The sequence below is a fragment of the Zophobas morio genome, unplaced genomic scaffold (genome assembly GCF_036711695.1).
Source record: "Zophobas morio isolate AGI-343-1 ecotype UQ-CSIRO unplaced genomic scaffold, CSIRO_AGI_Zmor_V1 ptg000046l, whole genome shotgun sequence".
NCBI classification, from domain to species: domain Eukaryota; kingdom Metazoa; phylum Arthropoda; class Insecta; order Coleoptera; family Tenebrionidae; genus Zophobas; species Zophobas morio.
Window position 1 is genome coordinate 1,567,739 of NW_026972151.1, and position 20,176 is coordinate 1,587,914.

Genomic DNA, 20,176 nt, shown 5'->3' on the forward strand with positions numbered 1-20,176 from the left:
TTTGTACTCGACCCACAAATATAATTTATGATTTTATGAGCCTTTTGTTAATCCTCTTTCAAGAAATTCAACTGAAATGTGAATGCTGGGAAAACAGGTAGCAAAAAGGGTATAGGTAAATTGTTTCCCGGGTTAGGTTGGTAAGAGCGCTTAATATGACCGGCCTGAAGATTATCATCCCGGCAGGTTATGATTCATCAAAGGACAATTACATGCAATATTGTAGTGTTAAAAACATCTATAAAATTATTGTCCCTAATAATTATACTTTCAGGTGAGGCAGGTATCAATTTATAAAAGCACTTGTGGATAAACACTGAAAATAAATATAAATATTAATTTTTGAATACGCATGCCAACAATACATTTGTAGTACCTAATATGTAATTTATGATTAAAAATTCATTTAAAAACGTTATTAGAATAATAAAAAATAAATTTACTTCGTTGTGCATAGTTTAATCTCATACTACAACAAAAAAACAATAATAATGAAATATAATCAGAATCACTTATACAAACTATGATGTTTAATTATAAATTAAAAAAGTTAATCTAGTCTACTTTTCACATTACTTGTTTCAAATTTTCGATAAATGAACATAATTTAGTCATTTATTTTCATTTTACATTTTTTTTAGTATTTAATAATTTCATTAAAATGTGTTACCTATCTCAAAACGCTGTATAAATGTTGAAGTCAGGTAAACGATCAGATTTGGCCGAATTGCGTAGTCCTTTCCACGACCATTTGCATAGAATCATAAACGTGTAAAATAAGTCGGCTTTACTCGAGAAATAATTTATGATGAACTGCTTACTCTCGGGGAATACTTCCCCAATTCGAAACTTCTTCGCACTGAGAGTATCTCTCGCAAGTACACGCAGTTTGGCTTGTCCACTGGAGAGAATATCGCTCGCGGCGAGATCAGCCGATCAATGTTTCGTCTTTACTCGATTCGACTCGGAGCTCTCCAGGGCTGATTTTGAGGCGATTTCTCGCAAGTGGACACGTACCTTAACATTTGCTTTCCCAGTGAAAGTCCCGAGTAGGAATCCTACAGCGTTGCAAATTTTTTTTCTCCATCAAAACCCAATTTTCTCCACAATGTGAGAATACAATAGATACTGTTTGTATTTATCACGCTGTATTTATCCGTGTGCTTTACAACAATTCATAGTTTTCTATTATTACTAGCATGATGCAACAATCACTGCAATGGATGTCATAGACAAAAGTAAAGGACTCGTATGACTGCAGAAAAAAATCTCCAGAAGAATTTCCAAAATAAATTCCTTCCCATTCATTTGTTTATCCGTGACGTACGTTGCGGTGAAATAGTATATGTAAACAAACTCATAGACAAGACAATCGTGTCGAAGTAGAGCTTGCGGAGGGCGGGTGCAGGGAAACACTCGACTAAATGGAGAGAGGATAGCGACAATTGTGAAACCATTACAAAAAAAAAAATTGCTTACTGAGGTTATGCTATTCTATGTTTGTCACCTGGGTCATTATCATTTCCGACCAAGGATAATACACATATACATATGAATGACTTCCTGAGCGTAAGCTAAGGAAGTATAGTAATCGTGGTTTCTCGACGTTTGAAGACTCCTAGAATACGAAAAAAGTGGTCTCCCTTTTCCGTCTGTCTGTCGTCTGTGTCAGTTTTATATTAGACAGAATGACCGTGTACAGAATTTTATACGTGTACTAGCTTTTCGCCCGCGGTTTCGCTCCCGTAGACGATTCGTTGTGTGTTGAAGAGCATTATTATCAACCTTCAAGTAAAAAATGTGTTGAAGGACATTAATATAATTTCCAGTAAAAATGGACATAAAAAATGTTTGCTCATAAAAACTCTGTCACCCCCTTTCATGTTCTTAAGGGTGGAATCTCGAAACAATCTGAAATACGAGTTTCATTATTTGTGTTGAAGAGTATTAATACCCTGCCAAGTTCCCCGTAAAAATTTAAAGGAGAAATATTTTTCCCATACAAACTTTGCCACCACTTTTCACGCCCTTAGGGATTGAATTTGTATTGAAGAGCATTAATACCAAGTTTCACGTAACAATTTAAATTTACAAAATAAATATTTTTCCCACACAAAGTTAGCCAGTACTTTTCACCCCCTTAGGGGTTCAATCTCGGAAAATGTTTAAATACGTGTATCATTTGTGTCGAAGACCATTAATACCAAGTTTCACGCAAAAATTTAAATATACAATAGAAATAGTTTCCCATACAAACTTAGCCTCCACATTTCATCCTCTTAGGGGTTGAATTTTAGAAAATGCTTAAAGACGGGTTTCATTATTTGTGTTGAAGAACATTAATACCACGTTTCACGTAAAAATTTCAATTTATAGTAGAAATATTGTTCCGATACAAACTAACCCGACCAAACTTAGACACCACTTGTCACCCCCTTAGGGGTCGAATCTTCGAAAATCCTTAAATACGTATTTCCTTATTTGTATTGAAGAGAATTAAAATGTACCAGGTTTCACGTAACGATGTAAATTTACAGTAGATATATCGGTCCTATACAAATTTTATCACCCCTTTTTAACCCCCGTAGGAGATGAATGTCGAGAAATCCCTTCTTAAACGATGCCTCCACTATAAAATGAACATTCTCTCCAAATTTCAACTTCCTAGCATTAGCGGTTTGGGCTGGGCGTTGATAGGTCAGTCGGGACATTGCCTTTTATACATAAAGATTAGGAATAGCATGTACTTCTGCACTTGCGATGTATGAGTCCGTGCTGCGTTTTTACCTTAGACATCCAGATTTTTGGGGAAAAAAATAAAATTGTATACAATTTTGCAATTTAAGTTTGAAACATTTCAAAAGCACTAATTATACCAAAAGAATAACATTGGTCACAGACAAGAACGAACAAAAAAGGCAATAAAATAACAATAAGATCACACGAAGAAAAGTTAACCAATTATCATAGAGGAATACGTGAACCCCATAGGAAATCACAACGCTTATATTATTTTTGACCAAAATTTTAATGAGTCTTGATGTGTTATATACATCAGGACATCATGCGCAGCAACTTTAGACCACAGACTCAGACACAGAATATTTTAACTGAGACAGTTCTGTCAGTACTCTAACTTGGAACTAAGTACAAGAAGAGATTTGCAAAATTTTCACGAGTATGAAATGGTAATTTTTAAAATTTGGATTACAACTTTGTTAGAGGACACAAATAAGTGAATTAACGGTGCTGAGGACTGTCCTTTTTTTTGAAAAACAAAATATATAAGCAAAAGCATATTGTAATACTAGCCACACGGATGAAAATTACAATCCCATCTGCATAAATCAAGGTTGTGCCTATAGGAGCTAAAACAAAGCGTGGCTTCGAACCAATGCAAAGCAAGCATTAATAAATTAACTATTTAGTAGTTTCTCTTGTTTTGGAGATTATAATGTATTCATATCGGGTGATTTTTAAATTTCAGCTCTAGTTGACTATAACGCTTATGTCAGTCGTTTCAACTGCACTGTTTACGTAAGCGTGATGGCCAACTACATCAGAAATTTAAAAAATTGCACAGTATTATTTGTTATGGAAAACTTTTTATTTTTATTAAACAAAAATATGTTGCTAGCGAACACTTATTTGTCTACACTTAACAACTTCGTTCCTACAAATACCACAACCGGGAATTTTGCTCCTGAACGCGGTAAAATACACCGATCATGATATAATTTTTTGTACTAATAGAATGAAGTTTCTAGTATCCCGGTGTAGCATATCTATCTTTGCAATTCTTTTTATTTAGTAATTACAACGCCGAAGTGCAACTAGTTCACCCGTTCGTTGCGCAAAGTATTATTATCAAGTTTAGATGTAAAGAAAATGTCAATCCGAGTGAAATTCTGGTTGGTCTTCATTGAGCCTTTGGAGAACAGATCATGTAGAAGACATGGGTATTTGGTTGGTGCACAAATTTTCAAAGCGGCCAAGTACCAAAACCGAAAAAAGCGAAAACGATTCGATCAGCAAAAAAGTGCTAACATGTTTAAATATCATCCTCACTATAAATATTCACTTCATTATGTCAGTATTCTAAATTAGTTGTTTATTTAGTTGTTTTTTGATGACCAAGGCCTAAGTGTTGGATAAGCAAGCTGTTTTTCTAGTTACAATTAGCTATTCGTGTGGTAATGACAAGAAAAACAGCTTACCCGTCCAATGCTATTTTGAGGACGTTTGTTATCAATTCTACGTTATACATATGTCGATAAATACATAGAAATAGCATAACGAACTTTGCGATAACCAGTAAACATTAAAAAAGCACCAAACAGACACTTTTACGAAGAATCAGTATAAGAAATTCTGACAACAAATGCACTTCCTTTAAATGCAACGATAACTTACTTTAATTGCAATTTCAAGAACATAAGAGACCTTTGTTCAGAACAATTTTTATCCTTTCACTGTATTTTAAAATCAGAAAAATTTTGTTTTTGCAGAATATTTTTTGCATAGCGTAAGGAATTAAAAAGTTAACAAAATTTAAAATAGAGCAAATAGCCAAGACCATCGAGATTTATTTTGTTAGATATTATAATTTGTATTGTACACTTGCATGTTAAACTCCCTTAATATGCATGTCGGACATGTACCTTAACATTCACCTCGAATGCCATAGCAACGGCAGATATTTCCAAAATTATTTATTAAAAATACAACATTTAGGTCCAGTTTCATAATAAATTAAAGTTCTTTTAAAATTTAAAGTGAGTTTTTGTCACAGTGCAACAAATTGTTGTAACATTTGTTTAAAATCATTTTAAACGTAAAGGAACTTTAGAGTTTATTATAAGTATACGCTTAAAGTACAATTTTAGAAATTACTATTAGAACTGGATTAAACATAATAATCTGCATTATTGGAACAAAGAATATTACATTGATGATGACATGAAATATAAATATTCCAGCACTGATTTTCATTTATAATCTCAACAATCATGCAATGATTGTTTCAGGAAATTTTTTCGAATGCGTTCCAATAATGTATTAATTAGCCCGAGCGCAACACGAGGGTCTAAATCTAGGACATAGGTTGATTAAAACACGATTGTCCTTAAAGTGCGTGTATTAAAACTTCGATCTCTTCGTTTTAAAAGCTTCTTACCAACTAACTTCAAAGATCACAAATACTCATATATGAAATTAAAACTGAAGTATTCAGCGTCTTAACCCTTATCGCCCTTTATAAACAAAATACTTAACAGTTACATAAACAGAAAACGTATGGAATTTGGTGATAATAATTACACGTCTTAGGATATTTATTCTTATCTACATAAGCCTCCTTATTGTATATCAATGTTATTTCTCATTGCTTCAAATTTTGCAACAAGAACCGCTTTGGTGAAGATGTTAGCTCTCTCGTAAAATGGATATTTAATATCTAAGTATATGTTTTGATGTTTTGTGATTTGTGGGGTTGTTTGCAATTCTTATTTACCCAGTGTTGTCTTCAAAAATGACAACTGGATTTAAAACTCTTATATCGATACTAGTTAACAAAGACTCAAGTCACATAGCTTCATTTACATTTACAAATAACGCTATACAGGGTTATTCAGTTAAGATGACCCATTTATGTTTAAAAATAGGCAACCCAAAATACCGATTCCACCTGAACCTGGATTACAAAAAACGTTTCAAAATTAAACTGTATCAAAGTTTGCTAAATGTATAGAAACGTCAGTCAACGTCAGTGTCAGAAAAACGCCTATACATTCAATAACGAGAAAACCGACATGATCCTTAGTTATGAACACGTTAAAGAGAATGACACAAAAAGGCTAGGCGTACAGCACAATTGTATGCCCGAAGATACCCTGGCCGTGTGGTCCCAACACCCAAAATTTTCAAGAGGCTAGAAAATTCGTTGCGTAAGAAAGTGGCGTGCTAACAAGAGGAAACGGAACCCGACTGCGACTAGCTTGGAAAATGAAGTATAACTTCTTGCACAAGTTAATGAGAATCATCACATGGGAGTTATGGGACAAATTGCTAGTGCTAGACAAATAAATAAATTTCATCATAACCGCTCTAACCATCTGCAGCTGGAGCTAGCACTTCGACCCACAAGGGAACCACAAAGATTGGTCGGTTTTCTCGTTATTATCGTAAGAATACATAGGCATTTTCTGACACTGACGTTTCTATACATTTAACAAACTTTGATACAATTCAATTTTGAAATATTTTTTGTAATCCAGGCTCAAGTGTAATTGGTACTATGGTTTGCCTATTTTAAAAACACAAATGGGTCATCTTAGCTGAATAACCCTGTATATTCAACTTCAGTCTGTGGCGACAAAATAATAAGTAGTATTAGGCGAAGAAAGATAAGCGGCCTCGAGGTCTAGTGGTCAGGATACCTGCCCGGCGTTAGGTTCCATTCCCACCGAGGCAGCAACATTTCTTCGCTTACCTACAAGTAGATGAAACTGCAACTGTTTGTTGTTTTCTAGTATTCCAGGTTAAAGTACAAGCAGTAGTGAATAGTTTGTAAAGATAGCCATTTGTACTTTTCCGGTCAATGTCATTGCTTCCTCAATCTGAATCCACATAGCAATAATATTTTAATTAATGTCACCTTTTGTACATCATATTAATTAAGAATTCCTTTGAAATATCGTAATACCCTCTTTAAATATTGTCATACAATTTGATTATTTTCGTTTGATATCGGCTTAAAATGTTTACTACATATGACAAATCAGAACGTGTGCAAACCATTGCGTACATTAAACATTCAATCAGATTTTTATTTTTACAAGATGTACCATAACCTTCTTCTGAATTTAAGATTACATATTCGAGGAAGGGCGTTTTAGTAAATTTGCAGTCAGTCATATTAAATTTTTGTAACACGGCGTTCGCACACCCGATTGTCTGCAGTTTTAACACCGTCCGGAACTTGCTATAAATTTCAAAATAACCCACACTCGATCAGAACAGCTCATTTTCAAAATGTTGCAGACTACACAATTGGCCCATATTTGTTCGGAGGCAACTTAATAGGACAGAGGTATCGAGAATTTTTGGAAAATGATTTTCTGGGGTTATTAGAAAATGTTCCTCTCAACCTCCGACAAGAGCTGTGGTTTCAGCAGGACGGGGCACCACCACATTATCGCAGAGTCGTTAGGGACTCTCTTGAAGAGACGTTTGCAAATAAGTGGATTGGCAGAGGCAGTGTGAATGTCCCCTCGTAGTTCCGACTTAACACCTTTATATTTTTTCCGCTGGGGGGTTGTGAAAGAACAAGTTTACCACAGTCCTATTCGTAATTGTGAAGACTTAAAAACGAGAATTAGAAATGCATGTGCTGCAATAACTCCTGAAACACTTGCCAGTGTCCGGTTGTCTTACTTAAATCGCATCGAAATATGTGTTACGCATGAAGGAAGGCATTTTGAACAGTACTTACGCTAGTTAAATCTATTTAATTGTTCAATTTATTTATTACATTTCTTTGAATTAATATGTTGGTGTCTTTTTAACATTTCATTTGTGAAATTTTGATTGATGTCTTTCAGAAACAGAGTGACAACTAGTAAGGTGAGTACCTATGTTGATCCTAAAAACGTATGTGTTTATTTTGGAATCTAGCAATAACTGATAGATGTATGTTGTATTGCATTGAAGATTGGTCAGGGTCCCGTTGTTATAATACTCACCCTCTATATAGGGGCCTTTTCACATGACTTTTAATTTTGTTCTTACTAAAGGAAGTCTAGTTTGTTTTTCATATAGGCAAGCTTCAGAAAGGTGACTAGTGGTATTATTTTATTTAAATCAGACATTTGAGAACGTTTTAACTGCTGAAATTTGCCGTTGCTAATATGACCTAAACGTTCATGCCGTAAACGAAAATTGTCACTTTTACTGACCATTAATGAACTTCCACTCTCTGTCATGTTCTTACTAATTCTAAACTTCACACCAAATCAACCATTATATGTCTTACCTGTTAATATGATATTACCCATTTTATTCTGGACTCCAACTATAACTCCAACTCCAGGTACGCCGCTACCACACGTTATCGGCAAGATTCCGGACCGTCCGTCCGTCACACCGGTATTTCGTCGCAGATGAACACCACCTTCATACCACCCTCTTGAATTCAACGAATGGATAGTAAGTTGATAGTAGCCTCGGGTGTAAATAACACGTCTTTCAAAATTCCAGTAAAACCCAACGTGGTGGTAGTGTGGCTTAGACCACGCTTTGTCGCCGTCATAAATTCTCCCGTTTTCGCAACAGCAACCTGCGGTGGCAGTGGACAAAACAAACCAGGAGGTAAAAATATCATCTCTGTTAATCATATAGTCGGTGACTTCCGAATCGAGATTGAAAACAACGCTATCAGGGGTGTAATTTTGTAGATTTTTATCATAGCTGGTCATCATGAAGTCAAAGTGTTTCGTGTTCGCAATATTTGATTGTGGTGGTAGTTTATCACCTGGATGTTCTTGCTTTCCGTTTATAATATAGCAGTTACCCTTTTGATGATTGCGTCTGCCATAATGCTCATATTTCATATGTGATAATTTATACTGAGATTTCGAAGAGAATGTTTGTCGAAATTTGTGTACCCTCCTTTTGAAAAATTTCTTTGTGTCTCGTACGCTTTTGTAGTTATCTTGACTCCCACTGTGTCTTTGCGATGAATAAGAGCTGCTCATTCTTAAGGCCTTTAGGTGAGTAGTTGTCTTCCCTTTGTAATTTGATTTCGTGATCTAACAAACGAGTTTTTACAAAGGCGAGGCTTAAACTGTCCATTCCCAGGGTTTCTAATGCAGTTATTACAGTAGATGCGATACTTTGTCCATCTCTTTTAATACGGTTCCGGCTGCAAGTAAATCTGCAATGATGACATCGCAGCGGGTGAAGTGTTGGAATAAGGTGTTGTCGCCTTGTAATTTCAGGCTTAATAGTTGTTTTCTTAAAGCCAGCTGAGTTGCCAAACTCCTTCTTTCGTAGATATTGTCTAGTTTCGATAGTATCTCTCATGTTTGTTCATTCTCTTTCGCAAAACCATGAAACGGGTCGTGGAGATTTTCTACGATGACATTTTTCGCTCTTGAATCTTGTTTCTTTCATTCATTCGTTATCACTGTTGGTACGGCACTGTCTATGATATGTAGTACTGCCAACTCAGCCAACATTGCCCGAATTCTAAATTTCCACAATAATTTTCACTCTTACACGGTTGTATATTTCGCTTTACACGTGTGTTATCCATTTTCAGTTCATTTCGTTTGTCGCGCCAGCACGTAACACGATATATACACACACTTTAGGTGTCGACTGGGACCATTACCTCTAGGAAATGGGTTGATTAAAACACAATTGTCCTTAAAGTGCGTGTATTAAAACTTCGATTTGTTCGTTTTAAAATCTTGTTACAAATGTAAGACGATTCTTGGCCAGATTGGGGCTTTAGCGTAATTTATCGACAAATATTCATTATTATCAATGACGGTCAAACGGCTACAGCCAATTACAAACTACTGATTCACCCCTACATGTGACTCTCTAGTACAGATCCGCGCCCGCAACATTTCGGCCCCAATCATGAATATGAAAATAGACACACCTGACTTATCTCCCCCTAATGATTAAGAATGGGGTCACTCACGGGGGGCTCCCCCCTAGCCCACTCCTTGTCGATCAGTGATTCCAACTCGGCGTCGTCTTTGGCGCGCGATCTCCTGATCTCCTGGTGACATTGTCAAGTTATCTGAAATTGCCCTAGCTGTACAGTTTGCGATGTACTGTCCGCCCACATCCCCCTCGGAAGCAGCACTGTCAAGGCCAAAATGGTGAGGACACCTCCACGTTCATACGTCACTATATTTCCTCCAGAAACCGGGTTAATCTCCTAACCTAACCAGTAAACATATTCTCTGTTGCATTCGATTGCCACCACCGCCACCACCGGTCGGTCAACAGCCCTTTCATGGCTTTCGCCAACCTGCTGTCATGCGCCAAAGGCGCCCTACCTGAATTGACCCTCAGTGCCCAAGTAAATACCATAATAGTATTTGCTGCAGATTTTACGTGTCAACACCACTGTTATGGCCAGGTTCACCCTAACCTGGATTAAATGATTTTGGATCATTGCACTGTTATCCGGTTATTGCAATTAGTAGAAAATGTCGTTTAATTTAGATTCTCTGTTTCATTCTCACATGTAGAGCTCGACAAGTGTTATCGCTATTTGTCTTAATTACGAGTACTTAGAAATTCTTTTATATTAAACTGTTACGTTATTTTACCGATTAATTCAAGATTCAAGAACGTTTTACTCCATTTACACAAAAATTTAGGAAGACAGTACTATTATTGTTTGCGTGTGATCTAAGATGGTCGTCGAACGTCGAGTGTTTGTTTTTATTTAGGTGTTCCTTAACCCGTTGTTTTAGCGTTCTTCCCGTCTCACTTATATATATATATATATATACGTAAAATTGTTTATCTACCAGATCACCACGTTCTCTTTATTTTCTAAAAACACTTTAATGAGCTCTGCGATAACTGCTATTACAGTAACGATAGGAATTACGAGCAAGTAAACAATTTTTTAAAGTTCTTATTTGTACTAATAATACTGCAATTATTTGAGGTGAGTCAACATAAACAATAAGAAATTTTGACATCAATTAAACCTTCTTTAAACGTAAAGATGAAATATTTTAACGAGAAGTTTTGGTACGTTAATTATAAATATTTTCATATTACCCCAATAATTGTGGATACTGATTTATGGCCAACAGTTTCCAAGGTCACGCTCAACAATTTGAAAGAAATTCTGTAATTCTGTAAAATATTGGTACATTTTTTTTTTGGTAAAAAGTAACTAACATTTCAAAAAAGACAATATCAAAAGATTTTTCAATATTCGTTTTTAACTAATTTGAAATAAATTTTTCGAGGGGATAACGGGATTCATTTTCCATTACCTTCAGGTAGCCATAAAGCGATTAATTAAAAGCGTAGTGCTAACAGTATCATAAGTACTAGTTTCTTGAGAAGCAAAGTAGGACAATGAGTTAGTAACTTTAATATTTAAAAGTATAAAATAAATGCACGTAACAGGTAAATATGTATGTAGATAATTAAGTAAAACACAACAAAAAAGGTTTGCGGTCTTGTTCTCCTAAATAATTCTTAACTACGTAAAAATATCGTATGATCAAAAATTATTGTCATCAAAGTAGAAAGTAGGCCTAGGGAATTGAAAGGCACGTCTTTATTTGATACAGAAATAATTGGCTTTAATATTTCCTGCACTAATCCAGTACACACTTCCATTTAAATTATAACTTCAAAAGAAAACACTTTTAACTTTACTACGTTAAAATTGATCATATCAGTAATCAACATGTTAGAACTACAGAAAATACTGAAAATTTCTACCTACTTCTACAAAGTGTAGCACACCTCATCATATTATCAAGGCTTTCCGTAATAGTTCCAAGGTTTTTTGAGCTGCGTGTGACTGGGTATTATCCTGCTGAAAGTAATCATGCTGCAGTTCATCAAAGTGCAATTGATCAATATTTTTTTTTAAACGTTGTTCTAGTATCTTTCACTCGTGAAATGACGGAAATATCAAACCATTACTCATCTCAGAAGAACGTAAAATCTAAAGTGTTATTGTCAAGATTGTCCTTGAGCCAAGTACAGAACCTGCGCAACCCTTTTATTGTAATCTGAAGCAATATATTCAAATCTAACTATAGTTTATTTTTTAAGGGCGTGGATAAAATGATGCCACATAATATCCACAAACTAAGGGTGACGTTGGCTAGATTCAAATCGAATAAAATGTGTAGTTCAAGACATGTTAAAACAAATGAAACAAAAAATTTGAGGTTAACAATGTAATTTTTTAAGAAAAAACGGTTTTTCACTGGTGGCCATAAAGCATACAATTGTCGAGTTGTTTCGAGGTAGTGAAGTTCAACTTTACTACCAAGGTTAAAAAGGAAGATATAGGTTATGTTTGAAATACTTGATGTAATTGTTTCTGAAAATGAATAAATGTATGCAACTAATATTACTTGAGTATAGGCATGGTAGTTGATAGACGGTGGAAGATAAAATTAATTCAGCGACGAATGTAAACGATTTTCTTTATCTTGAAGATTTAGGTTAGGTTTGATTAAACATTGAAACAAAATCTTTTATGTCAAAAAATTGAACATTTATTTTTTCAGCTTTTTGTCTTACGGTTTCTACTAGTGAAAAAAAAGTATATCGACCACGTTTGTGAAATCATTTCTAGACCTCGCCCACGCCAACGCGTCTCGGGTTCTAATTTGCCGAGCGTCTGGAATGATTGCTTCACAACCTTAGTTAAATGTCACTGTTGACGTTTATTTTTTTATTCAAAACATACATTGATTTAAAACTGTTTAACTGCGAAATGTGTTTTTTGGGTGTGTCGATATTTCTACACTCTTAAAAAATGAACTATATGATGTCTTTCTTGTGATAACTTTTAGTCTTCCTCCATTCGTGTTCTTACTTCTTTAATAATTTCTTCAGTTCGCACTCGTTTTCTACCACCTCCTTTGTTTGGCCTACATTACCAGTTTGTTTAAAATTAGCAACAGTATTCTGCAGTTGGCGAAAAAATGTACCATCAATTCTTATTTCTAGTTTTTTTTTTGCTTACCTGCTTTTTTAAACAACTAAGGGACCGTACCATTCGCAGATGATACGATCATTACAGAACAACAACAACAATTTATTAATTCAAACATTGGCCTTTGACTGGCTTCATAGCAGTGGACTGGTTGTAAATCAAAGTGTGTGCAAGTTTTGTTTACTTTCAAATATGTTCTTGATACAAGCTTGCATGATTTGGCATGAAGTGTTTGCGCCCCAGAGACATGTAATTCGAATAATTTTTGGTCTCAAATTCAGGGATGATTCCAGAGATGCATTTAAAAAACTTAAAATCGTGACGTTGCCTAGTTTATTTATTATCAATATCTTTTGTACATTAGAAAACACAACAAGGAATGCACTGCTTACACTGATATTGATCATTATAATACAAGGAATAAAAATAAAATTTACTTAGAAGCCGCGAGACCAACAAGGACACATGTGGCACATACTTACATACCATGCAATTCATTTCTATGAAGTTTTGACCTCCTAAGTATAAACATCTTGACTTAAATAAATTTAAATTTATTATTAAAGATTTGCTATGCAGTGGGACCTTCTATTTTTTGAGGAATTTTTAGGCTATTTCAATATGTAAAATATCTGTTTATTTTAATGTGTGAAATTGTGATAATCATTCTCTCTATGTACATAATTGTATCTACTTTTGACGTTTGCAAACTTATTACATGTATTGTAATGTAAAGTGAAGCATGAAAATAAATTATTACTTTAGGATCCACCACTGACCCGGAAATGATGGGAAGGACACCACAACGAACATTCAGGTCAAACATTCTGTTTCCGACTTAGTCGCTGATTACAATTATCTACATAAAGTCATTTGTCTCTTTTTGTTAAGTTCAATTGAAATCAAATTGTGGATATCCCCATTACGTGTATGTGATAAGTGAGTCATTGGCTATTTATCACAGATAAAAACCGAGGCACTCAGTAAGAGTTTGGTTGTGTTACCCTAATGTGTGTGATTCGATTTACGTCAAATAAGTATATTCATTGATTAAAAAAATATCAAAATGGGCCGTAGCAAAGAAACTCAGATCCGCATAATAAACAATACCCGTCAAGAAATCGTCAATACTCATGTTTACGGAGTCGACAATTATGACTGGGACGGAAATTCTCGTCCTGACCATAATCTGCAAGGTTTAAGAATATCACAAGGAGGAGGAACAGTCCAAAGAAGACTAGAAGTCAACTACCATGCACGTAATTGTCCTTTCAACATCACATTTAGTTACTCAGACGGAACAGTAGACGAATTTCGTATCAATCAGAAACATGCTATTGGTTGGTGTGACCTCAACTATCAGTCAATCCGAAAATCCCACGATACATGGTTTTGGCGCGACGGAGATAAAACTCTCGTTGTACAATTTCACAACACCGAACAACAAGTACAAACGCAATTGCAAAACGATAGAGCTGAAGAAAGAAACAAAGAAGGAAACGCAGCGATAAACCAGAAGAGATATGAAGCAGCGATGAAAAAGTTTGACGAAGCTGCAAGTCTTACGAATCAAAGTTCAACTAGAAGTAACATTCAACACAATAAAAGCAGGGCTTGCAATGAGTTTGGAAAGGAATGTTTGCAGAAAGCGTGGGATGCAGAAGCTGATGATACTCAAGATAAATCGCAAGAAGCTCAAAGTAAATTCGACCAAGCTAGAAGTTTGTTTCAACAGGCGCGGAATCTGTACAATTCTACTGAATATCAAAAAAATTTTAACCTTGTTAATTTGAAAATTGAAGGAAACCGGCTCTTTAATGCAGCGAATGAGCTGGAGAAGGAAGCTTTTAAGTTGTTTGATAAAGAGAAAAGTGATAATTCCGCAGCGCAAAATAAGTACAGAGAGGCTTTGGTTAAATATGAACAAGCCGTGAAGAAATTTGAGGAAGGGTCAAAGATTGATGGGAAATTCGGTGATAGTTTGAAAATTGCTAGAGAATTGGTTCAAGATGTGAACAAAGCGATCGATAATATTAATCAGGCTGAGTTAAATACCAACATAGGCCAGGTAAAAATTGACGACGAGAAGCAAGAAAAAAGGGAAAACGATGAAGCTGTTAATACAAATCTTCATGAGGAAGTTGATGTTACAAACTGATAGAGAAGAAATGATTTTTTTTTTTTGAAAAGTAAAAAAAACCTGCTTCTAATAAATTTTTTGTATGACATTTATATTTCAAATAATTGAAGGCAAAATTTACAAAAAACTGCAACATTTTGAAAGTTGATGTTTGTATTAAGTAGTTGGTACTAGTAGTAATAATGTCAGAGTTTTATATATAAGTGTATATATTATTAATATATATTTTTCATTAATTTGACGTTAGACTTTTATTATTATTATTATTATTATTAATATTATTATAACTATTGTCAGAGTTTACACAGTTACTTGCTTATCCACTAATCCGCTTCCTTGATTGTTGTGAAATTTGTAGAGACATTCACATATTGAAAAGTCTTTTAACCTCAAAGTCTTTTATAAAATCAAATAGTATATTTTACACAAAAATTATATATATATGATATTACAACTACCCATGATGATTTTTTTTTTGTATTTGCATTTACTATCTGATTCTTGATATTTTCTGTCCTAATCACTATCACGGTTATAAAACATATAGTATTTGCCATTTCTATTCAAACACCACGTGTTAGTTGTACACTTGGCGACGTTCATATTCAGACAATTTTCTAATTAAAAGCCGTTGTCAATCAACCGAAAGCTGTTACCAATTGCTAAATTTTAAGCAAAATCAACAGGTGGTGTTTCAATAGAAATGGTAAAGACAATATTGTGCGTTTGCGTCGATATGCACAAACGCCAACAGTATACTTTTGATTGATATAGAAATTGTCCATTTTTCTGTTTCGGAAAGTCAAGGTCATGGTAAATGGGTATTCAGAGGCTTGGTTTTTCAGTGGCTTTCTGCCAAGGGAGGTTTTGGCGGGAATCACAGTGTTTTGGATGTTGCGGTCAGGGCGGCAATTTCCGACCCAATAGAAATTAAACACACCGAACGGAAGTTTCGGTGACTAGTTGGAAAATTTTTCAGAAGCTTGTTATGTGATAATCAATATTAGCTTTATGATAACGAAGGGAATTATTATCTTAAATATATTTTTATGTTTACTTCCCTATTTATGTGTAGTAATGCCAGCGACTTAGGGAAAACTAAGGCCATGACATTTCTAGGTAAAATGCGGAAAGTACGCCGACTGATTTTACTAATGCACAAGAACCAATAATTTATCAATTGCTCTTTTAAAATATTCTTCATGGACTAACATTTGTTAACAGTAGTTTTAGTGTTACTAACATATGTTATGTTGTGTAAAATGTTGTAATTAACACTGCATGTTAATTATTTTGTGGGACTGCGAAAATACTTTTTCATTAAACGAATAATAATTATGCCATGTTTCGAATTAGAAATTTCATGGATTTTGATTTGTGACAGCTATATCTTTTTAACAAAGCTTATGGTTAACATTATCAGCAATTTTGTTAAAAAAAAATATATATATATATATATATATATAGATCTACAGAAAAACATGTCCATTTACACAGCACTTTTATTCTGTTTATTCTAGGCAGTTTTAGGTCTAGTATATATACGTGTATATTAGGGTGATTCAAAAAAAAAAAATATTTTTTTTTTTCGTGCAAAGAGGTTCAAAAGTTTCTTTTCAACGTAAAAAAATACCAGTTAAAATTTGAGCTCTTAATATTAACATTAAGACCGTCCGCATCGCGTTTTTCTATTTCCCATAAGAATAACATGGGAAAATTTTTGTTTGCACCTTCTGATTTTTATTGCTAGCCCGTCGTGTGTCGTGAAAAAAATTCAATCACATATTTTTATAGAGAATTGAACGCTCTACAAAAAGTGTCTCCTATGATTGTGCGAGAAACCTGATAGTTGAAGAGTTATTTTAGGCTAAAGTTAAATTTATCCAAATTTTGACGTTTTTGATGCATTACAATAAATTTGATGGTCTTATTGGAATAAATCACCACAAAAATTTATACACATTTTAAATTTAGTTTTTTAAACAGTAATTGTTTATAATTTTATGCTATAATAAGGCCAGTAAAACTCTTTCCGAACATTTTCAGCATCAGTGGGTTAAAAAATCATAGTCAGGTTTCTCGCAAAATCATAGGAGACACTTTTTGTAGAGCGTTCAATTCTCTATAAAAATATGTGATTGAATTTTTTTCACGACACACGACGGGCTAGCAATAAAAATCAGAAGGTGCAAACAAAAATTTTCCCATGTTATTCTTATGGGAAATAGAAAAACGCGATGCGGACGGTCTTAATATTAATATTAAGAGCTCAACTTTTAACTGGTATTTTTTTACGTTGAAAAGAAACTTTTGAACCTCTTTGACACGAAAAAAAAATTATTTTTTTTTTTTTAATCACCCTAGTGTATATATAGCTGTACGCTTGTCGAAGTATTTTCAATACATATTGTTATAAGTTATATTATCTTAAATATTCATAACAAGCTTATTTTTTTTAGAATCCATGAACTTCAGAATTCGGACATATATAAGCTCGATTGTCGAATATTAATGCTATTAGTTTGAGTGGCGAAAAACAACGATTTCAAAATATCAAAGTTCCTAAATAGAAAATAGAAATTTTACCGCCTTAAAGGATTTCAAAAATAAAATTTCGGAAATTCAATCTAACAACTTATGATTGAATTTGAAATTCGACATATTAAATGTGAATTCCTGTGATGTTAAAAATCAAATTTTGAAAGTGAATTCTAATATCATCATAAGTTGGTTTTCGGTATAAAACGATTAAATTCAAAAGTTCATATTTTTCTAGACTTGGAACAAATATTTTTATGCAGACTAACATTCATACAATTCTCACCCAATTGAAATACACAATTCCAAGCAAAATTTTGTCCAGCATGCTTAACCATTGAGATGCGAGAATGAAGCAAGCAATAATCTCGTTTTTCAGTGGCAATTTTTAAGTTTTACCCATAGCGCTGAATGTTTGCTAATATTTCATTAATACATTTGCTTGACCACATTTTTTTTAACTATATCTAAGAGTTCAACACAAGAGTTAAGTTAGTTATAATAGAAATAACTAGCATTCCCGATTAAAAAAGCAAATATCTTTATCTCTACAAATTTAACTGATTACTGATTACACTATTATTTATCGCATGACCTTGAACTAGTACGTTTTATTATGCGATATGCTAGTCCTAGCAAAAAAATATCAACACACAAAGAACTAAACTATCTGTCAAAATATTTTCAGTGCAGAATCTAAATGAGGATTGCTCTGCAGTATACACAATAAAATCAGAGGTTATCAAACCGTTTCTGTTACACGCATTGAACTGATAACACTGATAAAAGTGAATGAGTGTTATCGTTCCACTATTTCACCAGAATATCGAGGTAGGTAAGTGGACCCTTAAAACACTGTAAATTTACTTCTGTTATGTTTTATTTTCTAGTTCGAAGATATGTGCCAAAATGGGTACAATCGAATCTTATTTAAAAGTTGTCAATAACACCAACCAAGACATCATAGACACTTCAGTTTCCTCATGTGATAACTATGACTGGGACGAGAATTGTAGACCAGATAGAAACTTTCAACATCAAAACATCCCAGCGCGAGGCGGTTCAGTCTCTCAAAGACTTGAAGTTAAAAGAAATGCAAGTCACTGTCCTTTCAACATGGTCCTAACTTTCGCTGATAGTACAGTAGATAAATTTCGTATTCATCAAAAACATGTTTTTGGGTGTTGTGCTGGTTTTAACCACATGCAACGAGCTCACGACATTACTTTCTCCGTTTCTAATGAGAACCAACCAACACTCATTATCCAAATTGCAAATACGAATCAACAGGTCCAAAATGAGGAAGCCGAAAAGAAAAATCGAGAAGGTGAAGTTGCTTTGGAAACGAAGGACTATGAAACTGCTATTAAAAAGTTTAACGAAGCTTTGAATTTGAACAGTCAAGATTCAGTTAGCAACAAAATCAAAAGTAACAAAAGTCAAGCTTTTAACCAGTGGGGAGAGGAACTTTTACAAAAAATTGGGGATTTGGAAGCTGATATTACCGACGATAAGTCTCAAGAAATTCAAGATACGTTAAACGAAGCCCTAAAGTTATTCCAGAATGCTGAAGCTTTATCGAACTCACCGAAATATCAGCACAACTTGACTCTAGTTAATTTGAAAATTGAAGGTAATCGAATTTTTAATGAGGCGAATGAAATGGAGAAAGAAGCATTTGTAATATTTGACAATGGGGGCGGTGATATCGTCGCTGCGCGAAATAACTACAAAGACGCTTTGGTAAAATTTCAAGAAGCATTGAAGAAGTTTGAGGATGGACTGCAGTTAGATAGAGACAAATTTGAAGATTGTGTAAACATTGCTAGAGCGCACATTGAAGAGGTGAACCAGATGATTGATGATATTGAGAGGATTGGGCTGAATGATCGCACCAGTGGACAAGGTAATATTGAAAAGGATGAAATAAAAACAGAGAGTGAAGATCGAATTGATCCGAGGTTAATTTAAAGTGGTAGTTAAAAAGTACTCACCTGTCATGTATTTTTTCGTTTTAAACAGATTACAAATAATATAGATTCGATAACCATATCTTATCTGTCTAATATGTTTAACACCTGGTTTTTGTCAAAAAATGTTTGTTTGTCTGTTTAAATAATTGAAATATAAAATAATTTCGAGTTTCGTTAAGTAACACTTAAGCAGATGTTAAGATGGTGGTAAATAGAAAATCGAGAGTAAATATATACTTACTTTATACACATTTTATACAGTGTATCTTTTTTAAAAGTAGCCATAGGGATTCCCGTATTAACTTTTAGACCCCAGGTTAATTTTTGTTAGGGTGAAAACCCAGAGATGATTTTTGCGGTGGAAAAATAGTATCCTACTTTCATTGATATTACCATTTTTTGCAGAAAAATGTTAAATTGTGCTTTAAAAAGTAAAAAGTAAAAGTAAAATCTAGACCTGTTAGCCACCAAATATAGGAATGTCAACATGGGTTCATGGAAAATAGATCAACAGTAACCGACTTGGTGAACTTCAGTCAATTTCTTCATGAAAATCTTCGATCTTATAGATCACTATGGCTTCTTACATAAGCTGAAGACATTTGGTTTAATAGACAATTTAATATGGTTATTTACCTCATACATTAATGATCGTAGACAATTAGACGAATACCAAAATGTTCGCTAGAAATGTGTTACACCAACATACGGAGTATCGCAGTGCACCAGTGTGGGACCCCTACTATCCCTGATATTTATTAATGACTTTCCGGCGTCCCTCAATTACTTATGTTTGCTGAC

At 34.1% G+C, this 20,176-nt stretch overlaps 1 protein-coding gene across 1 annotated transcript; it reads left to right on the plus strand.

Annotated features, from left to right (window-relative positions):
• Positions 1-18,153: 18,153 nt before the first annotated feature.
• Positions 18,154-19,454, plus strand: LOC135142082 (uncharacterized). Its single transcript, XM_064073741.1, has 2 exons — positions 18,154-18,237; positions 18,293-19,454. The coding sequence occupies exon 2, from the start codon at positions 18,312-18,314 to the stop codon at positions 19,371-19,373; it is 1,062 nt and encodes a 353-aa protein (XP_063929811.1). The 5' UTR covers positions 18,154-18,237; positions 18,293-18,311; the 3' UTR covers positions 19,374-19,454.
• Positions 19,455-20,176: the final 722 nt, after the last annotated feature.